Here is a 20,311-nt window from a genome sequence, read left to right as displayed (position 1 = left end):
TGCGCGTTTATTTTGTTGAATGTGTGCCGCATCATAGACTTTGTTGCCACCAACCACCAGTGTTCAGCTCCGGATCGGGGGCCTGTCCTAGTGTTGGTGCCACTCGCAATTGACCAGTCGGACCACCGCAATTCCATCAAGAACGAACCAGGTTAGTGGCATCCATTCCTAATCCATCTCATTTATTTATTTTTATTTAACACTATATACATATACGGTTTATATACATATAAGGGCGGGCATATTGCCTTGAGACAATTTCTTCCTACCTACCCAAACCGTTCAGTTTGAGAAAATTACAAGCACATGGACATATTGAATCTTACAATTTTAGTCGAAAATTAAAAACAAAGATTAAGAAAATAAAAAACACAAAAAAATTAACACTATATTATGAAGAGAGGAGAGGGGATGGGAAGGAAAGAAGAAGGATAAAAAACAATTTATTTTATTTTATTTTTATTTTTGCACCACAACAGGCCAGGAGGCCCAATTACAGTGGTGAATTACATCACAGAACACCCAGGCTTGAGAAAAATCACATTTAATTTTTGTGTTCTCACCGGGAATCGAACCCGGAACCTTCCGTCTGTGAGTCAAGCGTCTTGACCACTATACCACGGAGGCCGCCAAATATTTAGATTGTGACATTTCAATATTGACTTAAATGTAAATAAAGAAGGGGGCGTCTCTAACATTAGTGGGTAGATTATTCCACAATCGATCGGAGTTGTGACTGATTGACACTGCATACCGCATATTGAGGATATTAACTTATTTCATTCAAATTAAAATATAGTCCACTCGCTAAATAATATCGTAGAAGCCCTAGGGCTTCGCCCCTCGCAATTTCTCGCCCCGCATCCGCATGAGAATTCATTTTCCCACCAACGTTGACATCTTTAGTAGTATTATAGGTCCTGTTTACTGCATACCAAAATAAAACAGGGACGAGTTTGAGTTTGAGTATCGTCTATTGTCTGGTTAACCTTAATAATAAGTAAAGGAATGCTATCTTTGTTTAGTTTTATTATGTTTTACTTTTTGTGCTGTTACATGTTCACTTAATTGCCATACTTACTAGTTCTTTGCTCAATGTATTATTATTGCGTTTTTTTTATATTTTTTATTATTAACTTTTTAAAATCATTCTTATGTTGTTGAAATTCCATTTGTCGATGCGTTTTGAAACTGCAAGACTTTTTGTGATGTTAGATATCATATTATGTAAATGGCGAATCGCCGGCCAAGGTCAATTTGCCACTGACACACAAAGATTTGGTTCAGCCAGATGAACCTCACCCACATAATAAAGGTTTCAGCTCTTTTTTTTTTTTTTTTTTACATATTTATTACAGCAATTTACAAGTAATTATTTATACAACAAATTGATTAAGTAGTAAAAGTAAACATACATATTTTTTATTTTTGCTGTTGGTTCATCTAAACTGCCTAACTAGGGATAGCTTCCCCGTTCTAAGGCAGGAAATTATGTATTTTATAATAATATTAAAAAGTAAATACTTACTTTACTTCACTAAAGTCAACAGATGGAAGAGTTGAGGAAATATGGATGTTGAAACACGAGCAAAATGGTGAGTATTACTCAGTGTGTAAAGCGGCCACTTAAACCAATCGGTTTCTTAGAACAGGAATTTGCCCAAATAGGAACCGATTGCAACATTAGGCATACTAATATTTCTGGTTTGCCAACCCTTCATATACTGAGCCTACTCCTAGTACAAGCAGAATTTTCCAGAGTATTTTTTGTGCCATTTTGTAACAATGTATTTATGAACTTATAAATAAACCAGCCAATGACAGGTCATAAGCCCTGTAAATGCCTAGACGTCCATATTCCCTTCTCAATAATGTTTTCCCTCTCTGTTGAAATAAATTTTAACATGAATAACTCCCTAGGGAGGAAATCCAGCCAGTCTGCGAGCATTTGGACATACTCAAACATTGTTGAAGGAGTAAATGAGTTTGAACAATCAAGTTTATAATGTATTTATTTTAAAAAGTATGTAAAATTTTACAAAAAGTCTCGTTTGATTTTTATTTAAATGTTATAATTTTTTTTAACAAAATATTTTTTCACAGAAACCTCATTTCTTTATACATTGGCATACCCCTATAACTTAAATACCACTTTCTTATATTATAATCCCTGCCTATTTTTCATAGAATGTGCGAAAAATTCCAAACAATTTTCTAACTGTAGTTTTTGCTATCGTGAATAGAATTAGATCTGGAAGTAACAAAAGATCACTGAACACAATGACGCATGATGGCGTATTGATTCGTGGGTAATTGGCTTCCTTGCCTTCATTCTGCTCAAGTATTAAAATATTTTTAAAAATCGTGTCCATAGACAGTTGAATGATGTGTTCTACATCCCTGTTTTTGTAGGTTATGTCAAACTTGCTTTGACCGCCTCTTTGATGGCTAAAATTTTAGCTCAATCGTCAAGAGAATGGACATTTCGGCATAGTTAAAAAGTATAGTTATATCTTCAAATAGAAAAACAAGATTAGACTAAGAAGTCATTAAGAAATCAATGAATACACAGTATGGTGATATATAATTCCTTGTTTTTGTAGGTTATGTTACTATTTTGCTAAACGCCATTGTAAACGCTAAACTTTTGGCTCAATGAGAATTAAAAAGTTCGTTTTAGCTATGTCGGATAAAGTCATCTTTTTTAAATAGAAAAAAAACATTCGATTTTGAGAAATTGATGAATGAACAGTTGATGTATCCTAATTCCTAGTTTTGTTGGTTATGTTACTTTTAAGCCATGGTTTCCTAAGAAAGCGGCGCCGTTATTTATCGGTCATAATATGCCGTGATGCGGTGAGCGTAAAAAAACGGACATATTATTGAAGACCAGAGATGTCGACTTAAAAAGAGCAGTGTTTAACCTGAATTGAATAATTTATTTTTATAAAACTGAGACCTACTGAGAAGTCATTGGAAGTCAAAAACTATTTCAACATTATGCTACAGAGTTTGCAATTGACATACAAATTTTAACATGTTGCGTGTTGTCGGGAACTCTATAGTTCTTAAAATGTAACATGATTAGAATGACAGTTGTCAGAAAAAGTGACGACATAACTTTGTAGTAACGTCAAAAGAGTTATTTATATTGACACACGAAAAATCATTTGTATCTGGCGTGTTAATTTATTTTTTTAATACAATGCTTGAAACATAAATCAACATTAATATATGAAATCAGCTTTAAAACTAAAAGAAAACTAAAATAAACCTAATTATTAACGACGTTCTTACAAGGTTGCATCATTTTGCAAAAACGTTAGAGATGGACAAATTGATCGAATAAAAAAATTATTCATTTGATGTTGTTCATGAAAAAAGTATAAATGTCTCATTTTTTGGTGAATAATTGTGTTGAACACACTATAACAGGCTTGTTTTTGCGTTTTTTATATCAATTTTCGGAAACAGAGTTTCATGATTGCATGATATAACTGATAAAATCGATTTGATCAGTGATCATTAATTTCCCATCACTGATGAAATTAGTTTAACAGCTTTCATTCTAATCAAGCTATATTTTAAAGACTATAGTCTATACTCGGTCAAAACGAAATGCCGTTTATTCAACTCTTGTATAATACCAGTATGAATCTTGGCACCTTACCAAAGCTCAGAGCACCAAACTTCTGAGTTTTAAGAGTAAGTGCTTGAGGCGAATATTAGATATAAGGTGGTTCAATTTTATAACTAACATTGAAGTCCGATAACGGACGCAGCAGCCTCCTATAGCGAGCGTCTTGAGGATGCAGCGGTGGACCTGGCTTGGACACGCGCTGCGCATGCCTCAGGAGAACTTAAACCCAAGTTGCCTCTTTAGACCTGCGTGCTCAAGCCGTCCCGGAAGGCCTTCGATGACGATCTTTCGACTTTATTCGGCGGAACTAAGGGGGGTCGGAGTGCTGGCTGGCGATAGGGTCTCCTGGATGATGTCCACTTGCTCCACTTAGGAGCGGATGTGGAAAAAGAAAGAAGAGAAGAAGTGTGCAATTGAGAAGTCGGAAATTAAAAAAACATTCATAATTCAAACAATTATTTTTGATCTGTTTCAAATTTAAATTTAAATCAAATTTGAACTCATTTTCAGACACAAAAATGCTCACTGCTACACGAGAGAAAACATCTCTACACTGTTTTGTAACGGCTGTCCCGCAAATTTCATTTCCTCGATTGCAATTTTAAATCCAAAATAAACCACCAGATCATGACCCGACAAGTATCGGCACAGCAGCTGATGGTACCACGATAGAAAAACTACTATGGTGACAGAACAATGGGTAGTGTAGTACCAAAACTGTGCAATTTAATACCAGCCAAAAATCGTGAAGAAAAAAACCTAATTTCATTAAAAAAAATAGTCAAAAAATTATTAAACAGCAAGTGAAACTTAAGTGTATAAATATATTTTATTCTTCAATTATTATTAAACTATGTACTTACTTATAAATTTTAAAAAAAAAATGTAATGTAACCCGCAGACAAGCTTCGGCTTTGCGGGAACAAAAATACAATTATGTATGTTATTTATTTGTTAAAATGAATAAAACTTTAAAAAAAAAAAAAAAATGACGTCATCGCTGTTTGATGTTCTGCTCGCAATCAACGCTCTCTCTCTAAGAAACCTGCGCTGTTCTGGGTTCGTACAGACAACTTTTTAATGACATCATCCACCTCTACACGACGGCCGCTATATGACGGCACCGCTCTCTAGGAAACCATAGCTTTACGCTTTACACCATTTTAATGCTAAACTTTTGGCACGCATTAAAGAGAGCGTAGTCTCTTGATAAATTTCACAGTCTTGTAGAGTCCATTAATTGTCAGGAGAAATAAGACAAACTGAAATGCACGGTGGAGTAAGTACAACCTGAAAGAATAAGAATCAAAGTTTAATTTATTTTGTTTAATATAACTTAAATCTAATACATCAATTAGAAAGTTCAGTGCTCCGGAAAATTGTATAATGTTGGATTTTGGTAGTCGAGGGTTGGAGCTCCTACCCCAGTTAGAGATTTTTATTAATTGATATAGAACCTTACATAAAGAAGACCCAATTCATTCTAAATACAATAATAGTTCACAAATTATAGTAGATAGTTATGTTATTAAAATAATATAATAAAATGTAAAAAGAAAAATTAAAAGTTAGAAAGTGCTTTCCTAAGGGAAGGCCCACTGTCGTAAAATATGTCGACATCCGAGATGATGCGATTAAGTAGCAAGATTGCTCTACCAACCGGCATAACCATTGGCAGATTGGTTCTGAATCGTGGTAGGTAAAACAATCGACGCTGTCTTTGTCGAAGATAGTTATAGGGTACGAACAGACCTACACCATCAGAATTTCTGAGCTATCTATGCGATGTTTAAAATGAAAAATTAACATAATTAAAAAAAAAACAATTCTAAACCAACATTGGTAAAACAGGTGTTTTATATTAGGGTAAAAGCTAAAAACAGATTTGAATATAAATTTGTGAGAAGTAAATCCTTCGACTTTGCGAACGTCGTACAAGAGGGTTTTGGACGTAAAATTTACATTAATTTAATATTCATGGGTGTCAGCTCATACGATACAACTTAAAATCCTATAAAAGCTCTCTCAGCGGTTAGGAATAATGAATAAATAAACTAACTTTATAAAGCATAAATAATTAATATGTTAAAGTCACCTAAAATATTTCTTTTTCGCTGCCGGGATCGTAGAATCATCTTCTTTCAGTAAATATCTTCTTACTCCGAGGAAATAAGTTCTGGAAGGAAAAAAAACACATATTCACACAACAGTATTCGAGAATTTTTACAGTATTTATTGATCATGAATGATTATAATATGCGCATAGGATCTTCGCAATGTGATGATTATTGTATCTGAAGATAATATTAACTTCTTCTTCTTTCTGTGCCATATCAGGTCTCCCTCACGTTGGCGATCACTCTAGAGTAGGCATTCCGGTCCTGCGCCAACTGGAACAGCGCCTCGACCCTGCGCACTCCCATCCAGTCGCGGATGTTTCTCAGCCAGGACATCTGTCGCCTTCCAACCCCACGCTTTCCCTCGATCTTTCCCATCATAATCAGCTGTAGAAGCGCATATTTGCTTCCGCGCATGATATGGCCCAGATATGCGAGTTTTCTCTGTTTTATTGAGGACAGTAGTTCTTTTTCGGCACTGGCTCGTCTCAACACCTCCACGTAGGTCACTAAATCTGTCCACGGGATTTTCAGCATTCTCCGGTGAAGCCACATTTCAAAAGCCTCTAATCGGTTCATGGAGTTCACCTTGAGAGTCCATGTTTCAACCCCGTAGAGCAGTATTGACCACACATAGCACTTGACCATCCTCTGTCTCAGTTTTAAATTAAGACTATCACTGCAGAAGAATGATTTCTGATGATAGTGTTTAGCCGAAACCCTCACAATAATGCTGTATTGTGAATAAATGGTCAAACAATCGAGAGAGTGACTAACTTTAAATACCTTGGCAGTCAAATCACTTCTGATCTGGATCGGGATAAGGAAATTAGATGCAGAATAGAAATAGCACGATCAGTATTCAATGGCATGAAATCATTCTTCTGCAGTAATATTAACTACTTATGGTAAATTACGTGTAGTCGAAATGTGCAAATATTTTCATCCAAAGACATCTTTATGTTTACGATGTTTTCTTTTTTACCGGTTTGACTTTTTTTAGTTACTTTTTAAATTAAACAGTCAATTTTGACTTTTTGATCACTTCTGAATCCATGTTTAATTACTGAAAATGTGTTGGATTTATTGAAATCTACAGTCATATAAAATAATAAGGTTATTTTATTTTATTTATTAATTTACACGCCCTACGGGCTTTTACATATATTAGAAATACATTTGAGTGCAGCAGTGAAACATAAGTATGTGCATTTAGTTAAAATTAAAGATAACATAAGAATAACTAATAGATACAATAATAAGTAAAATAAAGGAAATGTACCAACATAGGTATATGGGTACATAGAAAAATATTTAATGAATTCACATATAAAAACATACCCACCCATATGCATACATACACACACACACACATACATACATGCATGTACATATATATAGACACATATATGCACATACATATACGTACACATAAGTTTATACATTATTATAGAGATACATGAGAAAAAAAATAGTAAATACAGAACAATATTAAGTAATTAATTTATAATGTAATAGGTACTTATAAATAGACTAAAAACGATCTTAAACTTATAATTATCAATATACGTAATGTGTCATAAATAAATTTATATTACACAAGAATAGAATATGGAAAACCATAAATAAAATGTTTGTACATATTTACCATTAATGATGACAAAAAAAAATCATTTTTAAAAATCAGTTTTTTAATATTTATTAAACTTTTTCTGCATAATGTTAATTGTACATTGGCGGGCTTATCGCCAAATGGAATTTTCTTCCAACCAACCAATAAAATAAAAGTTTTATTTTCATCATTCAAGTTGCAAAACATATTCAATAGAAAACAAAAGTAAAAAAGCTAAAGATTGACTAAAATATAAATTATTGTATTTGTATATTAATTACCTTAAATCAATACTATTACTCAATGGGAAAAGGGAATAAAGAGGAAAGAGGAAAGGAGGAGAGATTAAGGAAGAAAAAGGAGACGTTTCTTCAGACGTGATTTAAACAGAGATACTGTAGCATTGATGGTGGATGGGAGATGATTCCACAGTGGAGACGCATGGACACTATATGAGTTAGAGAAGAAAGAGGAATTGTGGATGGGTATTAAGAGAGTGCCTTGAGAATTAGAACGAAGACGTAAACCATGAACGTGATAAGCGTTGAAATTGGAACTAACACTGTATTCCTCCACTGTCATACTGGGAAATTAGAAAAAGGTGATTGTGCTGACCATGTGTATTTGATTGATCAGAAACTGAATACTGCAGTGAGGGGTACAATGAAAGTTTTTAAAGTTTATTTGTTTTTTTATTTTCGCGGTCTGATTGTAAAAAAAAAAAAAATTTTCGCTTAATTAGTTTTAAAAAAAATTGATATTGATATGCGAAACTGAAGAAAGACTCGAGTCTTTATGAACAGTTTCGGGAAAGGGGTGAATGCTTTCATCGTACTATGAGGTATATATTTATGATATTGCTAGTACGTGAGAAGCATGTGGGTGTTAAAAAATAATAAGCAAAATATTCAAACCGTAGGAATTCCATCCAATGTATCTGGTCCATATCACAGGAGTATAGTTTCCTATCATCGGGGGACATTTTCTTGAGAAGTTTGGTGGTATTTTTGTAGCTGAAGTGCCAATTCTGTACGGAGAAGAAAACTGTCACATCTTCCATTGTGTCTATCTTTTTGTATAGCTTCAGGAATCTGCAATCAAACCACCAATAAAAATGAGTAAAATTAATGAATGAAGATTGATTGCATATACACTTCTTACTATTGTATTTATCCTCAAATATAATGAACCTGAGTGGGAAACAACCGGTACGTTTTTAAATGCTCAGTACTTCGCATCTACAACGTCGCATCTTCTCCCATTCCGTAACTTAAGTAAAACGGCTGATGGATCGATAGCTTGCTTTGTTTTAGTAGTGCCTTGGGCATGGGCTGAGATACATGAGTTCAAAATGCGTTCATATTTTGCTCAAATACAGAAAGATTTGATACTAAGTGAAGGGGTCAACACTGTTCTGGCATCGTTGGCAAGAAGGTGCATATTTTTAGCCAGAATGGTGGAAAAGCGGAGTGCTGTCAAGTTGAAGAAAGTGTTGACCTGACTCTAGTAAAGGTAAAAAAAAAATACAATTTGTTATTTTTCTAAAATTTTATTGTGCACTCGGAAACATTGATTGACACAGCAGAGTAGATAAGTAAAGGGTCATTTAATAAGAGTAACTGAATTTATGAACTTTGAACTTAAAATATAAAACAAATTTAATCGGATATTTTTATATCATGTTAAATAATGTTTTATGTTTTAAAGATAATGTCGGCCAAATGTCCACCACAACGTTGTTTAATCCGAGGTTCAATTTTCATTATTTCTCTTATTATACGAGCAAAGTAGGGTAATTTTTTTTACTACCCTGGCAACACTAACGAAATGTCCATTTCGTTTGCTTCGACAATTTGACAGATGGAAAAATAATTAAATTTTTAAGTAATGCATTTGCTACTTACACATACATTTGCTAATTACACATGAAATATGATCCCATCCTGTTTCTTTAAGATCCCATTAGTATTTCTACACTTTCAAACGACACAACACGGCATAGTTTAATTCAAATTGCGAGTTGCGTACTGAGCGACGTCTACAAAGAAACTAATGGGTCAAAATGTAAAACTATCATTTTAAAAGTAGTTTAGTCGCCTTCTGTTTGATGCCTAGTAATAGTTCTACATTATCTCTGTTTGATGCGCGTATGCGGTTTTCGGACTATTCTTAATTCTATGGAATATTATTACTGAAACATTACGCTTTTATTTGAATCTGTTTATTTTGATTTAAAAAAAAATATTTTTTCCGTTTTTACACAGCTTCACTATTAAATGTCAAATAAAAAAACGTATTTAAAAAAATATTATGGCAATAAAATGCATATTTCAGTTTCTCCGTGCAAGAAATAGAAAAGAAGGAAGTTTTGACAGTTGTAATAATTGTTACTTCGTCAGTTCGTTGACTGTTTAGCTCCAGTAATTTTGCCATATTAGTGTGTTTTTGTGATTGTTTTCAAAGTTTAATAAGTTTTTTAATGGTTGCTGGTAAAGGAGTACTTCCTAGGTAAGCCGAACCTATCTTGATTATATTAATTTAAGTTTTTAAATTTCATACCACTGAAATTTTCATTTTTAGTAGTAAATTGTAACAATAAGTTTTGTTGTTTTTTTTCTTTGTCATAAGATTTTTTAGTTTCATATTATTTAATTTTCTGGGAATATGGAGAGAATCAGAGTATCAAAACGCGTCGTAAGGAACCTCCTGACTCCTTACACCTCCCTACATCTTCATCAAGCACTTCATTATCCTATTCCGATTGACATATTTTTATTTTTATTTTATTATCATAGAATTAAGAATAGTCCAGAAACCGCATACGCGCATCAAACAGAAGGCGACTAAACTAATCTTAAAAGAGTAGTTTTACGTTTTGACCCATTAGTTTCTTTGTAGACGTCGCTCAGTACGCAACTCCCGATTTGAATTCAACTATGCCGTGTTCTGTTGTTTAAAAATGTAGAAATACTGCTGGGATCTTTAAGAAACAGGATGGGATCACATTTCATGTGTGATTAGTGAATGCATGTGTAAGTAGCAAATGCATTACTTAAAAATTAAATTATTTTTCTATTTGTCAGATTGTCAAAGAAAACAGGGAAATTTCGTTAGTGTTGCCAGGGTAGTAATTTTTTTACCCCACTTTGCTAATCTGATGAGAAAACTAATGAAAATTGGACCTCGGATTAAACAACGCCGTAGTGGACATTTGACCGACATTATCTTTAAAACATCAAATATTATTTAACATGATATAAAAATATCCGTTTTATGTAAAATAAAATTCGTTTTATATTTCAAGTTCAAAGTTCATTATTTCAATTACTCTTATTAAATGACCCTTTACTTATCTACTCTGTTGTGTCAATCAATGTTTCCGCGTGCACAATAAAATTTTAGAGAAATAAACCAATTGTTTTTTTTACCTTACATTTGTGTTATGATTATATTTTTTCCCATCTGGCAACATTACGTGGCGACTTCACGAATGCGCGCGGTGAAAGCGGGGCAAAGTGGGAGGATTTTTGGACACAGTCCGATGTATTCAAATATGATTCTACGCTTCTTCCGGACTATTCTTATTTCTGTGTTTTTTATATTTTTATTTTTTCAATAGAGTATTAAAAAAGAATAATTACATAGCAATGAAATACATACCTATTTTAAGTAAGAATAGTAAACGAAAAAATCCACAAAGGCATGGCCAGTTTGTGGGTATACAAGAAATGTTTACACACAGACATGCCCCGAGCCCTCAAAAATGATGACGCTTAACTCATGCCCAAACGCTCAGTCATGCCTAACGATCATTTAGTCGTTCTTCGTCGTCCAGCCAGGCGTGACGTTTACAATTGAAACAAAAATGCCTACTTTTGTCGTGAAAACGTGTAAAAACCTTTCTGATAAACATTGTAAAAAGGATTGTGTGGCTTTTCATTGGTAAACATTTGGTTATGAGTGATCGATCAACAAAGTTTAAAACAATTAATATTCAAATAGAAATATTATTTTTTGTAAACGTCAAACTACGCCTAGCGGCACAATTGCGAAGCTCTTCTTAGTTACAGTGATGCATTGATGGGAATAGGTTTTAAAAATATAATAAACAATCCTGGAGCTCAATCACAGATGGCTAAGGACATGCTAAAAAACGTGCTAAGTATTTGAGCGATCACCACGAACAATCATGAACACGCTGAAGTTAAAGCGGTCGCGTTGCAAAACGAAATTCAACTTCGGTCAGTTCAAGAGGATTGGTTGAATCTCGCACAGGAACTTATCTATGGCGTTTTGCAACGCGACCGCTTTAACTTCAGCGTGTTCATGATTGTTCGTGGTGATTGCTCAAATACTTAGCACGTTTTTTAGCATGTCGATAGCCATCTGTGATTGAGCTCCAGGAGCTCAATCACAGATGGCTATCGACATGCTAAAAAACGTGCTAAGTATTTGAGCAATCACCACGAACAATCATGAACACGCTGAAGTTATCGCGGTCGCGTTGCAAAACGAAATTCAACTTCGGTCAGTTCAAGAGGATTGGTTGAATCTCGCACACGCCTTCTTTCAATTTTTCTCGATGCATTTAGCCGGCGGTCGGCAAGCCAAATGTTAAGAAAAGCAGTCGCCATAGTAATTGTTTGTAACTTGAAAACGAAATAACAAACCGGCACGAGATTACACGCGTGTTGACTTTTTTGATTTGACGTTTGACCACGGACTACGGATACGGAACTTATCTATGGCGTTTTGCAACGCGACCGCTTTAACTTCAGCGTGTTCATGATTGTTCGTGGTGATCGCTCAAATACTTAGCACGTTTTTTAGCATGTCGATAGTTATCTGTGATTGAGCTCCAGAAACTGGACAAAGGAGAAAGACTTACATCCGTGTGCGAGAAAAGTATCGCGCAGTTCTTTGCCCATATTTCCAGGGGGAACTCTGATAGTTTGGAGAAAACTATTTTCCTAGGAAGTTTTGAAGGGACAAGGTCGCGCGGACGTCAACCGACAAGACGGAGCGACTTAGTCACTGAAGTATCACCGACGAATGCCTACAGAAGAGCGCAAGACCGTCCCAGATGGAGGGAGACCGTCTACAGATGAGCCATGCCAGGAGCTCAATCACAGATGGCTATCGACATGCTAAAAAACGTGCTAAGTATTTGAGCGATCACCACGAACAATCATGAACACGCTGAAGTTAAAGCGGTCGCATTGCAAAACGCCATAGATAAGTTCCGTATCCGTAGTCCGTGGTCAAACGTCAAATCAAAAAAGTCAACACGCGTGTAATCTCGTGCCGGTTTGTTATTTCGTTTTCAAGTTACAAACAATTACTATGGCGACTGCTTTTCTTAACATTTGGCTTGCCGACCGCCGGCTAAATGCATCGAGAAAAATTGAAAGAAGGCGTGTGCGAGATTCAACCAATCCTCTTGAACTGACCGAAGTTGAATTTCGTTTTGTAACGCGACCGCGATAACTTCAGCGTGTTCATGATTGTTCGTGGTGATTGCTCAAATACTTAGCACGTTTTTTAGCATGTCGATAGCCATCTGTGATTGAGCTCCTGGAGCTCAATCACAGATAACTATCGACATGCTAAAAAACGTGCTAAGTATTTGAGCGATCACCACGAACAATCATGAACAGGCTGAAGTTAAAGCGGTCGCGTTGCAAAACGAAATTCAACTTCGGTCAGTTCAAGAGGATTGGTTGAATCTCGCACAGGAACTTATCTATGGCGTTTTGCAACGCGACCGCTTTAACTTCAGCGTGTTCATGATTGTTCGTGGTGATTGCTCAAATACTTAGCACGTTTTTTAGCATGTCGATAGCCATCTGTGATTGAGCTCCTGGTGAGAAATTGTTATCACGTCGCTTATTAGCACGTCGATAGTTATTTGTAATTGAGCCACTGGTTCACTATTGCGGCGACTCAACAATAAAGCAAACAATGAGCGTGCGTATCTCCTTCAAATACCTAGTCTCGTTTTCTTGTCTTGACTGGTCTTGCAGCATGTGGCTGAGCGTTATCATGCCGTAAAATTACTTTGTCGTGTCTTTCCTCGTCTGCAGCCGTTTTTTCGTCAATGCTCTGCTCAAATGCATCAATTGCAGTCGATAGCGATCTCCCGTCATAGTTTCGTTTGGTTTGAAGAGCTAATAATACACTACTTCAATATTACGTCATAGTTGAAGATAAAATTCTCCCGACCGACTACAAAGATATACTATCGATATCCCCCCACTATCAAGTTTTGATGTAAGTACACCGGTTTATACCGACGGATCTAGAACCCCTCGATACGTTTATCTACGCATTAAAAGTGTCAAAAATTTTGTTCCACCGAGCAAATTTTTCCTTTAATTATGATTAACTAAAGTTTTTAATCGTTTTGAGGTTGGAACTGTTTTTCTTAAAAGTCTATAAATACATAACTGTCACTTTAATAAAACGAACGCCTCGATGTGAAAATAATGTTGCTAGGTTCTGTCCTATTAACAAATAAGAGGCATTAGAAATCTAGGCGTTAGAAAGTTATCACTCGAAAAAAATAATTTCGTTATTATATTTTTTTCATCTGTTTTACTATAGAGACGTTAAAGGAGCCGGCTTTGTAGTCGATCGGTAGATACATACAGACGATCGTTAAGCGTACCGTCTAGGTGATTTCCAAAAGTCATACAAAATTCATGTTCAAGCGAGCATTTTTTGCTTGAATTGGGATTTATTGGTGTTTATAATCGCACTTTCTATCAAAGAAGCCTATTTAAAATATGAATAAGAACTATTTTAAATGTTAATGACGCAAGGAACGCAGACTAATTTTCAGCGGTCATAGCAAGTAGGTAGAACATACCGAGGTAGATACAGAAGTTAAGTATACCGTCTCGATATATACAGATGAAGATAGCGTTCATAATCGATAGGTACTTACGTGTTGTTATTGTTATACATAGGTATACATATTTTTTAAATATCTTTTATAATATTTTTTTTATTGTAAACTTTTTAAAATCATTCTTATGTTAACAGACTACAACAAAGATGAAGAACATTTTAAAGAAGGACTTGTCTACAAAAATTTGGACGAACCCAAAATATTGTTTATTCTTATGTTTCTGAAATTCCACTCGTCGATGCGCTTTGTAGCTGCAAGACTTTTTGTGATGTTAGCTATCATATTATGTAAATGTTATCAAATATCTAAATTTAGTAAATGGGGTCTGGAATTTCAACCGTCCATGCGCTCAGTAGCTGCAAGACTTGTTGTAAGCTAACTTCTAATTTTATAAATTTGTTCTTATTGCGTTTTTAAAAATAATCACTTAAACTCTTGACTTATTTATTTTTATTTATTTGACACTTAATATACATATACAATATAATATATACATATGAAGGCGGGCATATTGCCTTAAGGCAATTTCTTTCTACCTACCCGAACCGTTTAGTTTGAGAAAATTATAAATACATGGACATATTGAATCTTACAATTTTATACAAAAATTAAAAACAAAGATTAACAAAATAAAAAAAAATATATAAAAAAATTAACACTATACTACGAAGAGAGGAGAAGGGATGGGAAGGATAAAGGAACAATTTAAATATTAACATAGTGACATTTCAATCTTGACTTAAATGTAAATAAAGAAGGGGCGTCTCTAACATTAGTGGGTAGATTATTCCACAATCTACTACTGTTACTACTGTTACTGCTACTACTGTGAAAGAGGAGGTAAGAAAATTAGAGCGATGACAGGGTATTAAAAGAGTTCTCTCGTTACTTGAACGAAGAGATAGTCCGTGTTGTGAAAGAGGTTGGATGAGCTGTCTTAGATAAACAGGCGAAGTGGGATTATTTAAATATTGACTTGATTATCAAATAATTTATTTTTTAAAAATGTAAATAGGGGCTAGATTTCTTACTGTCCATGCGCTCTGTAGCTGCAAGACTGTTTTATTAGTTTGAAGTGTGGTGCGTGGAGCATGGTAAGCGGAATCAAGTGATGAATTGAAATAAATACGTCGGTTCTTACTGCGGAGAATTCCCCGTGCAGACACGTGCAGTGTCCATCAGCAGGCCGGGCAAGAAGTGCAGGAAGAACTTTCCGATCTCGTGGACTATGGCGTTGGGCTGGATGATGAGATACTTGTACCACAGGACCCTGCTGGGAGGTGTGGACAATCCGTACTGGCTAGTCACGTCGTAAAGGTCTCCCCAAGTTATGGGGTTCGTCCCCAGGACGTAGTTGTAGATGCGGATGTCGAGGGCCGAAGGGCTGCCGATCTTCGCTTCGCTAGAACACAAAACACATTGAAAGTTGAATGAGGTAGCTCAGTGCTATGGGAAAGAAGACATAAAAAAACGTTTTCTTAGGATCGAAAAAGCATGCGGTAAACTAGGACCATAGCACTTTGAGCACCGGCCGAATACACATAGAATTTACCCTGTGCCCGGCACATTTTTGTGAAATTTCATGCTTTGTGAAGGGTTTCTTAAACGTGTCGTAATTATGAAAAAAGTAGGTTAAATCAATTCTTAATTCTCATAATTATTTGAAACAATTTAATAAGTCATTTGTGTTCGATAGTTTTGCCAACATCGGCCTTTATGGAGAGCCACATTGCAATGTTCGCACTTATACCTTCAGCGACTCACTCCTTTTTTGTGCTTTGTATCCCGGAGCCGTGTAAAGACGTGATTATAATAACCGCGCGTTGTGTCCCGGTCCCGTGTTTTCACGCAGTTTACCAGCAGCGAAAATGTACTAATAAAAGTCACTAGATGTCAATAAATGCACTTTTTTGAACAGCTGGTAAATCACGTGAAAACACGGGACCGGGACACAATTAGGGATGCAAGGCGGTAAAATTACCGCGGTATTTTATGGGAATTTTACCAGATTTTGGTAAAATACGGTATTTTTCGATAAGAAACGAATTTGATGTACTAATTTTTATTTTTCAAAGATATTACAAATACAAGTAGCTTTGTTTTAGGACACTTTACATGACTGCAAAAACCAGGTTTAGATCCATCAGGTGGTTGTCGAGATTTATTAGAAGTATGAGACGTTCAAGGTCATTCGTAATGTACTTTTTTTCACTTTTTTCACTTTTTTTGTGACATAGGTTTAGTATGACGTCATAGTTGAAGATAAAATTCTCCCGACTGATTACTAAGATACGCTACCGATCCCCCCACCATCAAGTTTTGATGTAAGTATATCGGTTTGTATCGACGGGTCTAGAACCCCTCGATACGTTTATCTAAGCATTAAAAATGACAAAAATTTTGCTCCACCGAACTATTTTTCCTTTAATTTCGATTTACTTAAATTTTTATTGTTTTAAGGCTGGCACTTTTTTTCTGAAAAGCCCATTAAAAATATGAGAGAGAAATAAGTAAATTTCGAAGTCGAATTAAATTCTTACATAACTGTCAGTTTTGGAAACGAGTGGCTAGACGCAAAAAATAAAGTCGCTAGATTCTGCCCTATTAAGATATAAGAGTATATAGGCGTAAGAAAGTGGCCACTATAAAAAAATTAGTTATTATATTTTTTCCGTCTGTTTTACTATCTTCCGGAGTAAACGTATCGAGACCTTAAAGGAGCCGGCTTTATAATCGCTCGGTAGATAAAGACAGTCGATCGTTAAGCATAACGTCTTGGTTATTGTCAAAAGTTGTACGAAAATCATGTTCAAGCGAGCATTTTTTGCTTGAATTGGGGCTCATTGGAGTTTATAATCGCTTTGAAGTGAGCACTTTTTATCACAGAAGCCTATTAAAAAATATAAATAAGAACTATTTTCAATGTCAATGACGTAAGGAACGCGGACTAAATTGTTGCGTTCATTCATTGGTTTTTTTCGATCATATGCTGATGTTGCAAAAAAAAAAAATACAACCTTCGGTCAAAGAGGATTGGCCTACTACTCGGTTAAAGTGTACAATCTACTTCCATTATCCCTAAGGACAATTAGTAAGTTCTCACTATATAAAATTGCCATTAAAAAATGGATAGTGGAGGTGGGTTGCGCACGGATCTATGAGTGGATCAAGCCAAATAGGTAAAATGTGTGTGCTGTTTGTGTAATTTGTTCTATTGGTCATATATACATACACATCGAATGAATAATGTGCCATGAGTCCTATACAATACAGTAGGTAACCACAAAATGCAGTAAATACGAAATAATGACAACAATAAAATAAGGTTTGACAATACGCGAACGTTGATTCAAAACGAACACACAAATGCATAATATATGCACCTACATAATATATAAATAAGAATAACATATAAGTTTTATAGAAATTATTCGGATTATAAAAATCAGGTGTCACAAACAGTTGGCCCGCAGTACGGGGATACATAATTATATTAAAAGATCTTCTCACTATAAAATTTATATTTGTTCAGGGATAGAGAGCAACGGAGAGGAGGATGCGGACAAAGACAATTTATTACTATATTGCTCTATTTTTTATAAATTTATTGATATCATTCTAACTTTGCTAGAATTCCACTCGTCCATGCGCTTTGTAGCTGCACGATGATTGGTTATCTAGCTTTCATATACCAACTTAAAAATACCTAAATTTTATAAATGGGGTCTAGAATTTCAATCGTCTATGCGCTTAGTAGCTGCAAGACGTGTTGTAATCTTACTCCTTTTTATTATTCATATTATTTTTATTTTTTTTTAGTATCATTAATACACTAAATTTATTTGTCAATTTTTAAAATGTGTAAATGGGGGCTAAATTTCTAACTGTCTATGCGCTCTGTAGCTGCAAGACGTCCTGTAATCTAGCTCCTATCTGTTATAATTTTTTATTGATCTTAATTGAAAACGAGGAACTAGAATCCCAACCGTCCATGCGCTCTGTAGCTGCAAGACGTACTGGGATATTTATTAATTGTACAGCGCCCTTGAGGTGATTTTCACAAAAATTGCGCTATATAAATTATCCAACTATATATATATTACCTATGGCAGTTTTGATAAATTTAATATTTTTGGTAAATATATCTATGTCGTTAAATTTCCTGTTAAACGTATCCATAATACGGTTAATCGTAGCGTTTTTTGACGAATTTGTTCTGCATTTAGGTATGTGGAAAAGTTGTGTTGTTTGTAGATCTCGATAGTCGGGATGTTTGTAGATCTCGATAGCCTCTTTTACCAATCGAGTTTCGTGACTCTTCGCTCTACGACACACGGCACAGTGAAAAATGTATTGTGCATCTGAACGGCCGTAAAAATCTAAGACATTTTTAAAAATTATGTTTGTGCAAACGGCCCTTAGTAAAAAAGTAATACTCACACTTCTTTAAAGCGATCGGCAACATCCCACCCTGCTGCTATGAGCCCATTCACGCACATGTCAGCTGGTACCACGTTAGCCACACCTGTCTTAGAAGCCCTAACCACCCTGTAAAAAGATTGATCATATTTTTAAAATATCATTAGTAATGTTGTTTTATTTTATTTTTATTTATTAAGGAAAAACAGCAGTTGTATAAGAATACAAAATATAAAAAATAGTACATACATCCAGCTAAAGTTTTTCACAAATGTAATGAGAGAACATGTTACACAGTAAAGAGAAAAACAATATATTATATAAGACATGTCAAAAAAAAGAGCTCGTAAGAAGGTTAAGGGATGAGGAAATAGAGTGGAGGAGTGGAGGAGAGGGATTTTCATAATAAAGTTGACCAATTAAAAATTTGGTATTATAATAAAATAAACATAATTAAAGGAACATAAACTTATTACACACTGACAAATGTTTCATTTTACAGTGTTTCAAAATTTTTTTTTGAAGTCAAAAAATTTTGTATTCAAAATATCTAAATGGGGACAAAATAAATTAAATTTGGAGCAGCTACGATAAATAAACGAGTTTTGAAATTAATTTTTTTTGGCAAAAAATTATTAAAAAAATGAACTTGTCGTGTTGACTTTACGGGACAATTGATTGAAATACGCTCCAAGAGATAAAATTGTTTAAAATTTTGAATAGGAAAGACAGATCAGAAATGCTTCTACGTTTAGTAAGGGAAGTTAAACTATAAAAGGAAGAAGAGTCTTCATACGAGTCGAAATGTGTAAGAGATTTACGATCTAGAAGTTTAAGGAATCTATTCTGTATTTTATCTAGTTGTAGACAGACTGGAATGTAACACTGTTAAGATTTTATGTAATAGTTTTGGTAGATTTATTTTATTCATTGATTTGGAGGCCACATGAACTGAAGTATTATGATAGAGAAAATCCAAAAAAAGTTTCATCGATATCTCTACATGAGAGAGTGCGGGTATTATCCTCGGCTCTTCCCGACCGAGTTTCTCCAGGGTATGCTCGGCTACAACAGTTTAGAGACTAGAAGGAATGTATATTTGACTACACATTTTATCGATTGTTGCGCGGTATGGCCGATAAACCTGAGATTATGATGAGCATCGGTTTGTATGTTCCTAATAATTGCCCAAGACAGCGTCAGAAGATTGTTTCATATTCCGATAAACAGGATCACCCTACCCGTTGGAAGGGCTATCGCTATGCTGAACAACATCGCTCTGGATGTTGATCTGTTCCTTGTACCGGAGCAGGATTCTCCTACTATTTTGAGAAAAGTCTCTTTATGTATTTTTATAATATGTACGTATTAAAATTTAGTTTGTAATGTATGTATTATTTAAAATAAATTAACTGAATAGAATTGATTTGAATCAAAAGAGTCAATAGTAAACCAGCCAATGACAGGTCATAAGCCCTGTAAATGCCTGTAACGTTCAATCCCTTAGCTTCTCTCCTCTCTATCCTCACCCCTACAAACATATCGCTGAATGGTATTATTTTAGTGCATGTTCGGACATGGTGGTGTTTGCATTCCCTTTAACCCTGCATGTA

At 34.9% G+C, this 20,311-nt stretch overlaps 1 protein-coding gene across 2 annotated transcripts in view; it reads right to left on the bottom strand.

The window, feature by feature from the left end:
• Positions 1-4,696: 4,696 nt before the first annotated feature.
• LOC148273096 (fatty acyl-CoA reductase wat-like) overlaps positions 4,697-20,311 on the bottom strand; it is an 84,049-nt gene continuing 68,434 nt past the window's right edge. For both annotated transcript variants that reach the window (XM_088239147.1, XM_088239148.1), the window contains exons 9-13: positions 18,720-18,827; positions 15,421-15,681; positions 8,284-8,460; positions 5,736-5,816; positions 4,697-4,930 (exon numbers count right to left, since the gene is read on the bottom strand). In XM_088239147.1, coding sequence (XP_088095273.1) covers positions 4,828-4,930; positions 5,736-5,816; positions 8,284-8,460; positions 15,421-15,681; positions 18,720-18,827 — 730 coding nt within the window. In that variant the 3' untranslated portion in view covers positions 4,697-4,827. The remainder of the gene's footprint in view (positions 4,931-5,735; positions 5,817-8,283; positions 8,461-15,420; positions 15,682-18,719; positions 18,828-20,311) is intronic.

The sequence above is a fragment of the Micrasema longulum genome, unplaced genomic scaffold, assembly GCF_059751315.1.
Source record: "Micrasema longulum isolate JH-2025_06_02 unplaced genomic scaffold, ASM5975131v1 h1tg002077l, whole genome shotgun sequence".
In the NCBI taxonomy this organism is placed as follows: Eukaryota; Metazoa; Arthropoda; class Insecta; order Trichoptera; family Brachycentridae; genus Micrasema; species Micrasema longulum.
The sequence above is the reverse complement of the archived record's forward strand: the minus strand, read 5'-3'. Positions and strand labels throughout refer to the sequence as shown.